The sequence below is a fragment of the Pantherophis guttatus genome, chromosome 4 (assembly GCF_059756535.1).
Source record: "Pantherophis guttatus breed Tessera chromosome 4, ASM5975653v1, whole genome shotgun sequence".
Taxonomy (NCBI): domain Eukaryota; kingdom Metazoa; phylum Chordata; class Lepidosauria; order Squamata; family Colubridae; genus Pantherophis; species Pantherophis guttatus.
Genome location: NC_142066.1, coordinates 137,798,068 through 137,813,522, shown reverse-complemented (window position 1 = coordinate 137,813,522; position 15,455 = coordinate 137,798,068). Strand labels below are relative to the sequence as shown.

The window sequence follows — 15,455 nt, the reverse complement described above, 5'->3', positions numbered from 1 at the left end:
ACAGGGGGCAGACCCAGCCACTCTTTCACACTTCCCTTGAAACCAGGTAAAATCTCATCTGGAATTAGGATGATATTAGGAATTAGGAATATATGTGTATGTATTGATGTATAGTGGTAATAGATTCATCATTAGTAATTCTATGTAATCCTTATTGAATAACAGAGATTGTATAGAGATCAGAGATTATCAACAGAAAGTAAAGATTATTTTCCTTTCAGGCAATCAAATTTGCAGCACAATCAGATTTGTAAGATTGTACTATCCAATCTCAATAAAGGAAACAATAATCTTCCTATGGAATTGATTTCCTGATCTCGTCTATTAAGGGAGCTAACAGTATATAAGGTCAGTCACATTGTTAAAGATTTGTCACTAAACAACTCATTTTCTGGCATGTTGAATAACTTGCATTGCAAAATATCATTGACCGTTCTGGCAAACCTCTACTTTTCTCTAGGTATCCTTTCTCTGAAGGAAGGCCAAAATAATGCCAAGCAATTATCCTATATGAGCTTTTCCTATAAAGAAGAATAACAGAAGAAAAGAAAGGCCATGCATTAAAAAACCCCTTTGTTCCTATAAAAAGCTCATAGTCAATGATAACAGAAGCCATGCTTGTTAACGTTCTAAAGAAAATCCAATATCCTAAATGAAGATACTTGGATACATTATGCTGTGGTATGATAATATATTCATTACTGTGTTTATACCCTGCCTTTCTATTCATTTCAACAGTAAAGAAAGCTTATAATAATTAAAAGAAAAAGGAAGTATTTTTACAAAATTAATTCAATTAAATAAAAATCAGTCATTACAATAATTAACATGAAAGAGATGGGCTTTTACTACAATAGGAACCAATATATAGCTTGGGGAGAATGCCATAGACCGGGAGCCATATAAGGCAAGTTTCTTTTGTACATGTCCAATAGACAAACTTCTGGTATCCAAAGCATTTTCAGAGGGCCTTTCCTACTCTAAATAACTGGAGAGGTTCCTAGCCATGTCAAATTCAGTTATGATCACTTTATCAAAACATTATACATCCTTGCTATCACAACAGTGCCTTCTTGGTAAGAATTCCTGGCACTAACCAAAACTGAAGACACACCCATGGGAAACATTACATTTCTATTTGTTTGTATATTATAATAATTGTGCTCCAAAACTGACCTCTGAATGAAATTATAAAGTAGCCCAAAAGGTTAGTTGGAGGGAGGCATGACATAATCTTTACAAACAGACTATTGATGGCGTTTACGTTTAAGTGTTTATTTTTACTAAACTTCAGTTGAAGTTCACTGATTGTTTAATTCATTGAAGTTCATTGAAACTTGTTGTTTTAATAGAAACTGTGCAGTGGTTTCATTGACTCAAGCATTGCAACTTTTAATAGAGAAAAACAGAATTGACATATAGGCAAAAAGCCTCAAGAAAGTTTCCATACTAGAAAACTATTAGTAATGGAAAGTTAATCCATTCACAGTGGTGAATCAATCCATAAAACTACACACACACACACACACACACACACACACACACCTCATGTTTATCATGAGTTTTTGGATAGTTCCTGACAGTCATTTTTCTTCTCTTCTTCCACACCTAGATATATGGATAGAAAGAGTCAACCCAAAGCAAAATTTAATAATAAAACAATTACATACATAAACATCATATTGGTTGCAAATTCTTAACATCTACATTTTAGAAATAAGATGCAACATTTAAAATGTTAATACTGTCGGAAAATTGTCAGAATAGACACTCAAAACTCCACCACCCACCCTGGCAATAAACCTCTATGCAATTTGAGAAGAACCCAGGTAATATGTCAGTAGCAGAAGAAATTTATATGACTTAAAAATCTCTAAACATCCTGTTTATAAAACATTGTTTGAATGTTTATATATTATTTACCTTTGCTTTTAGTTATTTTCCTTCTTTTAGCTGGAAGACCTATTCACAAGGCTGTAAAACATATATTAAACTACAAAAAAAATCAGATACAGTAGAGACAGCAACAATCAATCATTCTTGCTTAATTGCTATGGAGAGATATTTGGAGGAAAGAAGGTTGTAGTTAGGGAGAGAAGTTTTAGCTCTCCTTTGTAGTGTGATTACACTTGAAAAGCTTTATTTTCTGAAGAAAAGAAGAACTTCAATGAAACTGTCAATGGGAGGCTTTTCCCTCCTAGAGTCTTATCATAGTACAATGGACAGTGTGTGATGGGCAGTACAAGGGAAGAAAGGGGAGGGAAGGGAAGAAAGAGAAGAAGAAAACACTGAAAAAGAAACAAAGATGTGGGAAAATATGGATAAATGTATTAGATAAGAAATTAAAGGGCAAATTTCAAATACAACCAGTAGAATAATCTACTGTTGTGCATTCGTTAGGATAGGAAATTTCTGAAGTATGCCAGAATGCAAGTGTGGGTTTATTTGATTTCTTCCCATTATGTGATGGAATATAGTCTGGATTTCCAGAAGGGAGGGATGTACTCCAGAAGAATAAGCAACAACTCAGTTCATATAGCTTGCCTGAGAGAAAGAGGGTCAAAATCAGGGGTTAAATTCAGCAGGTTCTGACAGGTTCTGGAAAACTGGTAGCGGAAATTTTGAGTAGTTCAGAGACCCGGCAAATACTACCTCTGGCTGGCCCCAAAGTGGGGTGGGAATGGAGATCTTGCAATATCCTTCCCCCAGGAGTGGGGAGGGAATGAAGATTTTGCAGTATCCTTCCCTTGCAGTGGGATGAGGATTTTGCAGTATCCTTCCCACGCCCACAAAGCCACGCCCACAAAGCCATGCTCACAGAACCGGTAGTAAAAAAATTTGAATTCCACCACTGGTCAAAATGATTCTTCCCTAATAGTTCTCAGAATATATGATTTATCCGCCTATTTAAGCCTCTTATTATGGGCTATATCTAATGTAAGGCAATACAATGAAAACAAATGTAGAGAAAACAATTTTTTATGATCTTTCTTTATCTTTATCTTTTATTAGATTTGTATACCACCTTCTCCTTTCGGACACATAGTTTTTAGTTTTGGACTGATAGTTTTTAGTCATCGTATAGCATGAAAATAAATTCTGCACTTTTCTAGATTTTAATTTTTTTTTTACTTTCTCTTTGGCTTTAAATATTTTAAAGGAAATAAGAGCATTTCCACAATACCTAAATTTCATGTCTAACCTTCTCATGCATCAGGTGTTAAAGTTACCATCTAACATGAAATGTCCATCAGAAGAGCCAAAATCTGATTGCATAAAACTAGGCTTAAGTTTCTTATTAGAGTTTTCCAAATTCTATCCAGAATGTAACATTAAGAACACATTAGAGCATTCCAGAAACTACCTTAAGGAATTTGGATTGAATTGTCTCCAAAGAATGGACATATGATTGTGATCCATGAAGCTGGATATGAAAGAACACATCCAGTTTTGTTTTGCTTGAACAAAACTGCAGGCACCTGTGTTGTTTTCTTTTTTTCCCATATGAGCCTTTCTCATAGCATTAGCACAGCAAAGTTGCCAGTAAAGCTGCAACTAAGCTAAGGAGATCTCTGCAGGCCTTGAAAACTCACAATAAATTATCAAAAGAATTAAAATCAAATATAAATCACACATAAAAGGGCATGGTGTTAAACAGGTACAGGAATCTATAGATAGCTCTTGACATACAACTACAATTGGGAGTGAAATTGGATGTGATATTCTTTTTATGCAAATCATGCCAGGATAGCAAAAGTTGCCTCTGTGGTTGAGTGTATTTTGTTAATTTCAATGCATTACTGTGTTGTTTGCTAATTTGATTGCTGTCATTTGTCATCTCGGAAGTGTGTGTGAAAGGCTCTGATCTAAACACCCAAAGCTCCAAACATTTCTGGATCAGGGAAAGAAAAAGCCAAACCTCAACACTTAAGGAGTGGAACTCCTAAAGCAAATGTTGGCAAATTCTCATTAGGTGGAGCTACAACTTAAAGAAGGTGGAGCTTTGAATGTATGTCCTTGTGTGTTTGAACAGAAAAGAGCAAAGTTTTCTTTTGATTATGTCATTGGATGGTAATTTTTTCCCTTGAAATTGTTTTAAGCTTGTGCTGTAGCCACTATATGCTTAATGTTTTATTTATTTATTTATTTATTTATTTATTTATTTATTTATTATTTTATTAAATTTCTATACCACCCTAATTATTGCAGTGGCAAAAATACAATTCAAAACAACGTCCCAAAGGCAATTGAACTTCGCTTTTCCTTGAACATGTTTTGCTTCTCATCCAATAAGCTTCTTCAGTTCAGTGGAGAAGCTTTTTGGATGAGAAGCAAAATGTCCTCAAGGAAAAACTATTGCCTTTTGAAATAACACCTTTGGGACAATCATGGAATGGAGGCCTGAAAATCTCCACAGGCAATTCAAAACAATCTGATGTCATGCCTTGGAATCATTTATGGTCATAAGAACAGAGATCATCCACCTCTGTCCTAGACAATATATTCAGATGCTGTGCGCTTCATCCTCTTCTTTTTCCTTTTAATGGCATGTGTTCTGGAGAAATAAGTAGGAAGCTGATATTAGCACTCCAATGCACTCCAGAAGTGAGGGTAAAAGAATTTCATTAACCCACTCCAAACTCCAACCGCAACAAAATCTTCAAATTTGGCTAGCCTTTCTAACATTTTTGTTTCCAAAGGGCAGTTGGCATTTTTAAGATGGATGTTGCACTCCTGAGCCCTAATTTAAGCTGCCAAGTTTCCTAAGAGAGCTCGTGTTTCTTGCTGTCTTGTATTACTCATAATGACGTTGGCATCAGAGCCACAGATTTTTCACATCTTTTGTGTGTATACTGCTACACAATAAATTTCTGATTAAACTGAGAATCAGCTATAATAGAAAATGTCAGTACTCTAAACTCCGCTGAAGGGTATGTGCCTATTTTGCTTTTCAAATTTAAATCAGGATGTTGCTTCCCAGATTAAGGAGCATGTAGTTGTGTTGCTATTATTTTGCACAGCACCTGTTTTCCACTTATATCCTGGTGCTCAAAATTAATTTAGGCTCAGACCTTAATGAGTCACTATTGCAATATTGCACTTGCTAAGTATAGCTCAACCTGCATTCTTCGCTAGGAGGCTGAGAGGGAAAAAAAAATCACACAATGATTAAAAAAATCACAGTGGGATAATTCACAACTTTTGAAAAGATAAATCCAAACCATGGGTGTTTGTTTGTTTGTTTGTTTGTTTGTTTGTTTGTTTGTTTTATCCCAGCTTTATGACATTCTTCCCAAACTTGGCACCCTCCAGAGCATAGAGTGATAGCTTGAGGGAATTATTTAAATTAATGCTTAGGAATATTTTTTTCTTGATGTATTTATTAATTTATATCCTGCCTTTTGTTCAGGAAAGCAACGTAACATAGGCAGCATCCTTTCCTCCTATATTTCCTCAGAACAACTACAAAGAGAGGGAGATTGGGATGAAAGAGAGAAAGTGACTGGCCCAAAATTATTCAGAGAGCTTCTATGGTGAAGATGGAAGAGAATCTAGGTCTCCCTGCTCTTAGTCTAATACCTTAACCATTTCAGTGGTTCAGTTCTCCTGAATTCATGTATTACCTGTTTTCAAACTGTGGCAGACATTTCCAGCCTCTGCCTCCAATCACACAGTTAAGTGTAAACAGTAAGAATGGCATTAATATATATAGAACAGAAATCAGTGGAAATGCAGAGTTGAGGAGAGTATGAGTAAACAGCGGGATGGGTGGGGGTGGAATCATTTTGGCAGCCAGGACTGAACAACAAAAGTCCCTGTTTTGTTATGTGCACACTAAAAAGGGATGGAATTTTGATCACTCACTTGCAGCCATCTTGACTGTTTACACACAGACACACACAGACACACACAGACATAGAAAAGCCCTGATAAGGGGCATCCAGAGCAATTCCAAATAAGCTTCATTATTTCTCAGCTCCTGCTGTCTCTTTGCCGTTTCCTGTATTGTAGAAAATCAGCTACACTTGAGGATCTCATGTGCCTTTAGTGTATGTGCGCTGGAAATTATGAATACAAATAACTCTATACCAACATTGTTGAAAACTTGTTAGCATCTTGCTAGTATTCAGTGAACTGTGTCACTTGATTTGATATCTATGTTTTTTGCTTAAAATATGGAACGGCAATCAATTCTCACCAATCTTTTCCCATGTCCCTAACATTTATGGAGAGAACAAACACAGAAAATAATATGGCACATTGGGCATACTAACATTTATAATTTTGCCCTTTTGAGGTAAAGTTTTTGTTTTTATCCAAACTTTTAAGGCAAGTGGCAGTTAAGGAAAAAATGGGTGATTTTTTTTCCTGACTGGGAGCTGAACATTCCATGTTTAATGGTTTTCTGCTTCTAAGGCCCCAGGAAAACATCTGGAAATGTCAGTGTTTCTGAGGGAGAGGCTGACATTTTTCGGCCTTTTTTTTTTTTGTGGGAGGCTGAAAAGTTTAAGTGCAAAATAGGTGTGTTGCATTCTGTGAAAACTTAAAAGCCTTAGTTTGGACTATTTTCAGTACAAAACAAAAATAGTAAATACTGTACTGTAATCATGTCTCTAGAAGGAGAATGTCAGCAGTAGATAGGGTAAATTAGGAGCTCTTTGTCGCTCACAAATTGCACCTTAAATGCCTGTTCTTCTGGACAGATGTTTCTCAACTTTAGCAATCTTATGATATGTGGACTTCAACTCCCAGAACTCTTCAGCCATCATGTTGGCTGGGAAATTCTAGGAGTTGAAGTTCATTCTTCTTAAAGTTGCCAAGGTTGATAAACCTTCCTCTGGACTGCATACCTTAATTATATTGTACTGCTAACATAAAGTTCATCTTCATTGTTGTGTTTTTTAAAGTAAATATTGAATGAGGAGGGTCAGTTCTGGATTCTATATCCTGTCAGGAGCCATCAGTTTAAGAATTTGTCGGAATATGGCTGGGTTGTTTGGTTTTTTTTGCTATGAAAGCAATTGTTTCCATTTTTCTTTTAGCACAAATAACAAACATTTAGAACTATCCCCATATGTAAAAGTTAAACACACTGCCAAGGTGGGTCCCGATTTGGACATGAAGGCCTCATTAGCTAAAAAGGCATGGCTTTGCTGTTTGGGGAATTCACATCCCACTTAGTCTATCTGATTAAAAATAACACAAGGCCCTGCTGTCCATTTATCATTTGGCTCATCTCATCTTCCAAATGAAAACTTCCTCCTAAATTCAAAAGGCTTGTTATACACCTTCGTTTATCTGCTCAGCGCTCCCTCCCTTCTTTTCAGCTGCCTTTTTCTGCTCAACGTGCAAAGCCTTTTCCCCAGCTGCCAAACACAAAACCTTCCCGCCACTGTGACCTACTTATTCTGGCTCTGCTCTTTCTAAAAAGAGTGTAAATAGAAATTTAGCCCCTTGGCACCCTCAGTCAGGCTTTCATAACTCGGTCCCAAATGCGAATAGCACCCAGCTAGACTGCCATTCATTAAATGTGTTAAATGTCAAAACCTTGCTGCTTTCATTCACTTTTTATGCTATTATTCGTATTTGCATGGATCTCTGAACGCGGGTTCTGTTATAAAAGCCAGTTACATGAAAGTGCTTAGATACTCTCAGGTTTGTATTAATTGAAAGAATGAAGAGCTGGTTTCTACAGTAACAATACAATAATCTAATTTTGTTATAATTAGCTATTTGCCACAACTTCATGAATGGAAGGAGGAACAGGATACTTGTAGCTGAAGATTATGTAGTACTTCATTAGTGGGTTATCTTTAAGAAAACAAGATATTCAAGGGGATTGCAGTTTCATAACATAGGAAAAAGCAGCGTTGGTTGAGAAAACTAGAATATGGCATAGTAGTTGGACTAGAATTAGAGAAACTGCCCATTTGATGATTTTGAACAAATGACCCTTAATTTCACCTACCTACATGATTGAATAGGAAAATCTGGTGGGAGAATGCTAAGCTGCTTTTTATTTCTAATGGGATCGAGTGAGAGCTTGATCTAATAATTATCTAATGCACTGTAAGTTAATAATGTATTTTTTTATTTCCTCAAGGCAATCACATGGTCCAAGTTGTCAGGTGATTAGACTTCACATAAGAAATCTTTGTTAGGGTAGATAGTTGGTCTATCTACATAATTCCTGGAAGAACATCACTGGTAGCCATGCATTTTCTCACACAAAATCTCTTGGATAGAAATTGCATTATATGGTCTTTCTATTCTCTGAGTGAGAAGATAAATAATGGGCAAATACCAATATCCATAGTATATGCACAACAGAGTGCAGTACTACTACACATTTCCCATTCCCTAAACCAATGTTTTCTCAACCTTGGCAACTTTAAGCTGTGTGGACTTCTGGTAGTTGAAGTCCACACCTCATAAAGTTGCCATATTGAGGAACAATGTCCAAAGTTGTAAAAGTTCCAGGGATTCTGGAACTTTTACAAGAACTTTTAATTGATGAACAGATTCCTTTTTTTTAATGTAAACAAACAAGGAAAATGCTGCTCCAATCACCTCCAACAGTCATTTCTGTACCACAGCAGATTCCTAGAATGACCTTTGCATGTATAGCCCTTTAACTTTTTGCGTAACAAGATAGTTCCTATATTTCTCTCCTTTCAATCTCATAGAAATCTTCCACCCACAAAATTTTCTCATCTCTGCTGGAAGAATAATTTTTTCCCAAACCTTGGGGCCATTTCTGTCAGAACTGAGGTGGTTTGCACATATAACAGTAGCCCAGGAATTTTCAGAGCCATACTTTGGTCCATAAACCACAATAAATACACAAAATTCCAAGCTGTAATGAGGGATCTCATTGGCAGAAGCAAACAGATATTAATGGTTTAGTGAATTCAGATAGTGAAATAATATCTTTTGCCTCAACTGGAGAAAGTAATCTTGTTTTGAGCTTTTCACTGATGAAAAAAAGGCTAACTAATCTGGGCTATTAAGTTAATATAGCAATAGTTGACCAGTTACCAAAAAGAATCTTACAAATCCATAGTTGATGTTGGGGTTGCCAGATTATGGGATGAAAATATCTGATGGCAGCAAAGAGTTTGTTTTATAGGTATCTTTACCACCATCGTGTGGTTATCTGGAGATATGCAGCCCAAATCTGGTAGCAGCATATTGACAGAAATTGCACAGTATTCTTTTCATTCCCATTTTGCAATATTTTGGCTGAAAATAACACTTATTTACCAACCAACTGTAAAGTGCTTTTTTTATGCAAAGCTCTTAATGAGTTATAAGAGAGCTAATGCTCAAGAAAAACAAACAAAACACAGAACACCCACCCACTTTGGCTATGAAGAAAGATTTGGCTTTGGGAGCAATTGGGGAAGAATTCAAATTGACTAGCATGGAAAGTAGGCTACTGCTGCTACTCCCACATCAGTAGACTGCAAGACATTTTCTCCTTTTGCAGATCCTCCTCCAGGTTTGTAAAAATATCTATTGCAAAGGCATGGTTCTATGTGGTCTCACTCTAAATAAGCAGTAAGTGCCACATTTCAACAACCAGCCTATTCATGTATAGAATAGAATAGAAAAACAGAGTTGGAAGGGACCTTGGAGGTTTTCTAGTCCAACCCCCTGCTTAGGCAGGAAACCCTACACCATTTCAGACAAATGGTTATCCAATCTCTTCTTTAAAACTTCCAGTGTTAGAGCATTCAGAACTTTGGGAGGCAAGTTGTTCCACTGATTAATTGTTCCAACTGTCAGGAAATTTCTCCTTAGTTCTTGGTTGCTTCTCTCCTTGATTAGTTTCCACCCATTGCTTCTTGTCCTGCACTCAGGTGCTTTGGAGAGTAGATTGATCCCTTCTTCTTTGTGGCAGCCCCTGAGATATTGGAACACTTCTATCATGTCAGCCCTTCTTTATATTAAATTAGACATACCCAATTCCAGCAACTATTCTTTATATGTTTTAGCTTCTTGTGCCCTAATCATATTTGTTGCTCTTCTCTGCACTCTTTCTAGAGTCTCAACATCTTTTTTACATCATGACGATCAAAACTGGATGCAGTATTTCAAGTGTGGCCTTACTAAAGCATTATCAAGTGGTATTAACGCGTCACGTGATCTTGATTCTATCCCTCTGTTTATGCAGCCTAGAACTGTGTTGGCTTTTTTGGCAGCTGCTGCACACTGCTGGTTCATATTTAAATGATTGTCCGCTAGGACTCAAAGATCCCTCTCACAGTTACTATTATTGAGCTGGGTACTACCTATACTATACTGTGCATTCTGTTTTTCTTGCCTAAAAGTAGAACCTTATTTTTCTCACCACTGAGTTTCATTTTGTTAGATAAACCTCTACCCCCCGCCCCAAGCCAGCAGATTTGCAGGGTGTGATCCAAAAAATAAAGATGATGGCCATGATGTTATGAATGAAACTGCCTCTTTGTATGTGTACTGCACATGCAGTGCATATAAAAAACAGGTAAAACTTCCATTGCATCTAAGTGGTTGCTGTTTTCATTTTTGCGATCATAACTGCTGATATCTTTAAGGCAAAAATTACCTTAGAACCCTGCTTTTACCAACACCTCTGCTGTGCAAAATGTAATGGACATTGTTAAACAATGTGTATTAATGTGCATGGTGCGTAAATATTAATCTCTGTGCTATATTCTTTAGGCCTGGTTTAAAAATAAAAGCTACTGAAAAGCAAAACAATTCCTAAAAATCAAAGTATGGGATGACCCTCTGGTCTAGACCTTTACTTACCTAGAAGTAAGTCCAATGGCAATCAATACAGAAGGTTAATTGGGAAAAAAGTAAATGAGGGAACTAGGTCTCTTTTTAAAAAGGAAGCACAGGATGAAACATAAATCCTCTTTTGTTTCGTGGCTTTCCTATTTAATTTTGAATATTGGTACATTGTTTTTGCAATGAGTTTCCAAGGTAATGTCATACAATAAGGATATAGAATACCCAAATATGAAACACAATAATTTATTTGAGAGTCCTAAAATATTCCTAAAATCATAAAGTTGAAAGGGAACATTTTGGGAACAGAAGTTGTTCTACCAGTAGGCTTGGGAAATGTGTGATTTTTGAAATCATCAAAACCTAAATTAAGGGTCAGATGTCATGAGATTTTTGGTAATCTCTTACCCAAGATCTCATATAGATCTTGTATGGCAATGAGAAATCTCACACAATATTACGTGAGAATACTAATTTTTCTCAAAATCTTACCTAGATTTTGGGCATTGGTCATTCTTTAAAATGTATTTTTACTTAAATTGACAATCTAATTGATTTAGATTGACCAAGAATATTGTCAGCCTTCATGCAAAATAAAATTTAACATGCAAGACTGCATTGTAATTTATGGGTTAGATTTCTTCATAGGACTTCTTACCTCAGTATTATTTAAATTGCATGTGTGAGTTCCTGAAAACCACCCTTCATTTGAACATTGATCAATATCCACTTTCTGTAGATTTATGTCGACTTTCACAACACCCCTGAAAAAGAAAGGAAAAAAGATTAATTTGCATAAGACCAGGGTACCATAGAAAGGAATAGAAAAAAGCTGTAGTCCATTTTAAGATCATTTCTGAGAAGTTATGATTAGTGAAATGAAGCATCTCATTTAGTCAATCTAGTTACAAGTGCCAAAACTGCACTAAATATTAATGCCAAAAAAGGATACATTCTAATTGGCTGGTATATCACAGTACAGCTTTCTTTTAGCTGATGTTCTTCAGTTTAAATAATTATCATTCATCATTTGTGCCCAGTTGAGATGCAACACTATTCTGTATGTATGGGAAATATATTCCAACATCTCTGGGAATATTAGATTTGGGAATACTACCTTAATTTATGGTAGTTATACAGGTATACAGTAGTTGTACTGTTATACTGTTAATCCATAAGGGATAATTATAATTCCTAATAATAATTCACCCAATACCATCATTCAATTTATGTCCAAACAAAGAAAAAGTAAACTTCCATAGGGTCTCCTGAGTCATCCTAAAATCATAATGGAATGGAGCAGAATTATTGTTTGGTTTTATGAACAGAAACTTTCTGTGCCAAAGAATGAGGCAATTTAAGAAATTTAACAAAATTGGGGCAGACTTCCCAACCTGTCTATTAATTCTGGATGGTATAATCAAATATATCTGAAAAGTTCATGGTAATGAAAGAATGGCATAGTGAGTGGATGAGGATAAATAGAAGAAAAAAAAAGACAACTCTAAATATAACACCTATTTTTAAATAGCATTAATAATTAATACCGTAAATTACACCCATGACAATGACATGCCAGAAACCATCAGTCCATACAGGCTGCAAGGTGCCACTTATTAAGTATTTACAGGTTTAAAATATTTGTAGTATGCATTCTATTCAAAATAAACCTGCATATTTCACTATCACTGATTTAGTTGTGACTTGAATGCTGATCCATGTGAAGTTCATTTATCACCTTCCCTACCTTGGAAGAAATATTGTTATAGGCAGAAATAATTGCATTTACTTTATAAAATGTATTCAGTCCCAAGGGATATTTCTTATCTTCCTTTAAATTTTGGAAAGACCAGAATGTATTCCATAACAATTTCCTGGAATGGACATATGAATTTGTAGCATTGACTATAGAGAAATATGAGTGAGAGTTGTAAAATCATAGCGTAGCCATATCACTATGGTCTTTCCCTTTAGGAAGAATAATATCACATGCCCTTTTAATGTAAAAGGCCTCCTATGTAATCCCAAGATTGAAAGGGATCAGATTACAGCAGGGATTTGCAACCTGTTTCTATGAAAACCACTAAAAATTTGCAAGATTTCAGTCTTATTATGTGAACAGTTGAAAGATGTCAAAAGGAACCATATTGTAGATACATTAAAATAGAAGCTAATGGGACACCCTGCCCCCCCCCATAGCTGGAAAACCTCTGCCAGTGAGAATAAACAATGGGGGATAGGAGAAACAAGAAATGTTCTTTCGAAGAAACTATTAATGCTGCCATTGTAACTCAAAACTCTTCGTAGCAATTTCGATGCTAACAAGGCCTGCTTTTCTACCCTTGATCCAACACCATATAATAAGCCATCATCTTCTTTGTGGCTATCCAGATAATTGATACCCTTTCAATTATTGTGGTTGGTTGGTTGGTTTGCTCCTTACTTGGTGCTTATGAACTTCACCCTGTATTTAGATCAAGTTTAGCAGAATGCCCTTAAGCATGGGTGTCAAACTCGATTTCATTGAGGGCCGCATCAGGATTGTGTTTGACTTTGGGGGGACAGGGTGGGTGTGGCCAGAGTGGGTATGGCCAGCTCGATGTCACTCTATGATCAAATGCCACTTTTGCTAGTAGTTTGTTTTGCTAACACTCTGCCAGCAAAAACAGAGCTTGTGAGGACTGCATGCGGCCTTTACGAGTTCCATTTTCTCTGGCAAAGGCACCGTGGGCCAGTCCTTCGCTGTTTCCAGGGCAGCCCTATGGACCAGATCTAACCCCCCCATTGGGCCAGATCTGGCCCATGGGCCTTGAGTTTGACACCCTGCCCTAGAGCAAAAAGTAGGGTATATGTCATGTCAATAAATAATAAATTAAAATAAATTTTAAAATAAATTAAAATAATAAATTAAAAAAATTAACTACTTCTCAGGACTACTCCATGCCTACATTTATTTAGTTAGCTATAAATTTATATAGCCACCTATCTTTCAACTAACTCTGGGAGGCTTCCAATCAAAAATGAAACAACCTATAAAATCATATTGAAACTATAAAACTAAGTCAATTAAAACGCTAAAAGCAACAAAAACCTGTTGCTCAATCAAACTTCGAATTTGTGACTATTTAGCCAGGCCTTCAAAGGAAGGCTAAAAGAGAGGCCTGCAGAATTTCAGGGAACATATAACATTTCGTGTCTTCCATATTTAGACATTTTTATGATAAAGGCCAAATTTATAGGCTTCCCTGAAAATGAACTTGAAAGATACAACTGAAAAACTGTATCTTGTGTGTTTCAATCAGAAACTTAGTTTTTCCAGCAATAAGATGCTTTTCTCTTATAGCTAAATTTTACATGGTTTCTTATCTCTGTGACATCTATGTCAGTCCAGCTTTGATTGACCTGCCTGTATTACCTCTTTCTGGTTTTCCTATTTCCCATTTAATAGCAGGTAACAATGGAACAACTGGTTAGAACACCACATATTGAAAATGCCCCAGGAAGAGTCATGCTTGGAGACTTCTGGATCATCACTCACACAATATTCACCCAGAATGCAGAAGAACTGCACATGAATTATATATATATATCAGATAGATAATCAGATATAGGGACGCAGTGGCTCAATGGCTAAGACACTGAGCTTGTTGATCGAAAGGTTGGTAGTTCAGCGGTTCGAATCCCTAGTGCTGCATAACGGAGTGAGCTCCCATTACTTGTCCCAGTTTCTGCCAACCTAACAGTTTGAAAGCATGAAAAAAATGCAAGTAGAAAAATAGGGACCATCTTTGGTGGGAAGCTAACAGTGTTCTGTGCACCTTTGGTTTTTAGTCATGCCGGCCACATGATCATGGAGACCTCTTCGGACAGCTCTTTGGCTTTGAAATGGAGATGAGCACTGCCCGCTAGAGTCGGGAACGACTAGCACATATGTGCGAGGGGAATCTTGAACTTTACCTTTAATTAGATGGTGAATGCGGACACAGAGTATAAAACAGAGTCTAGCAAAAGTCAGAGACAAAATAAATGGAAAGGGAGATGGAACCATTTAATGGAGTTGGATAGTAACATGAAATAAAATACTGTTTAAAAAAGCAAAAAAGAATGAAACCATCTTAGCAAAGTAGAATGAATATTTGGATAGAAAAACTCTATTGTATCTCCTAGTAACGTTGACAATCATTCCCAAAAGAAGGACATTGCATTCTGTGGTCAATGGACTGATTCACTATTGTACAAAGCAATTTCCTATCTTCTTAAGAAAAATGAATTGGGAACTAGGTAAGTATTTTTCCAAATAACATTCCACAAATGGGAGAACAGCTAACTCTAATGCGTAATAACCTCTATGGAATTTCTCTGAAATACCAAACAACAATGCATTTAACCTCTCTGCTTGTTGTTTGTCAAGGGTATTTCCCAGGGGTACCACCTGTAATGTTGCAGAAAGCAATCAGCCAGGAAGCTAGCAAAAAACAAAAAGAATCATGATGAATTTGATCAAACCATTACTTCATAGATGTAAGACAGGTTGGTCTCCAAAATCTTAGAGTCTCTCAAAACTACTAAATTGTAATGTTTAATGTGGAGATGTGGTGAAAGAAATTTTGATGGATTAGATTTGATAACTAGAGCACCAAAGGACTCTGAACTGCAATCTGTGATGCCGTTAAGGA

The 15,455-nt window shown here is 36.3% G+C and overlaps 1 protein-coding gene across 2 annotated transcripts in view; it reads right to left on the bottom strand.

Annotated features, from left to right (window-relative positions):
* GPR158 (G protein-coupled receptor 158) overlaps positions 1-15,455 on the bottom strand; it is a 144,799-nt gene that overhangs the window by 109,813 nt on the left and 19,531 nt on the right. For both annotated transcript variants that reach the window (XR_004588529.2, XM_034402122.2), the window contains exon 2: positions 11,438-11,543. Coding sequence is in view for 1 of the 2 variants with exons in the window: in XM_034402122.2 (XP_034258013.1) it covers positions 11,438-11,543 (106 nt within the window). In the remaining variant the exon portion in view is untranslated. The remainder of the gene's footprint in view (positions 1-11,437; positions 11,544-15,455) is intronic.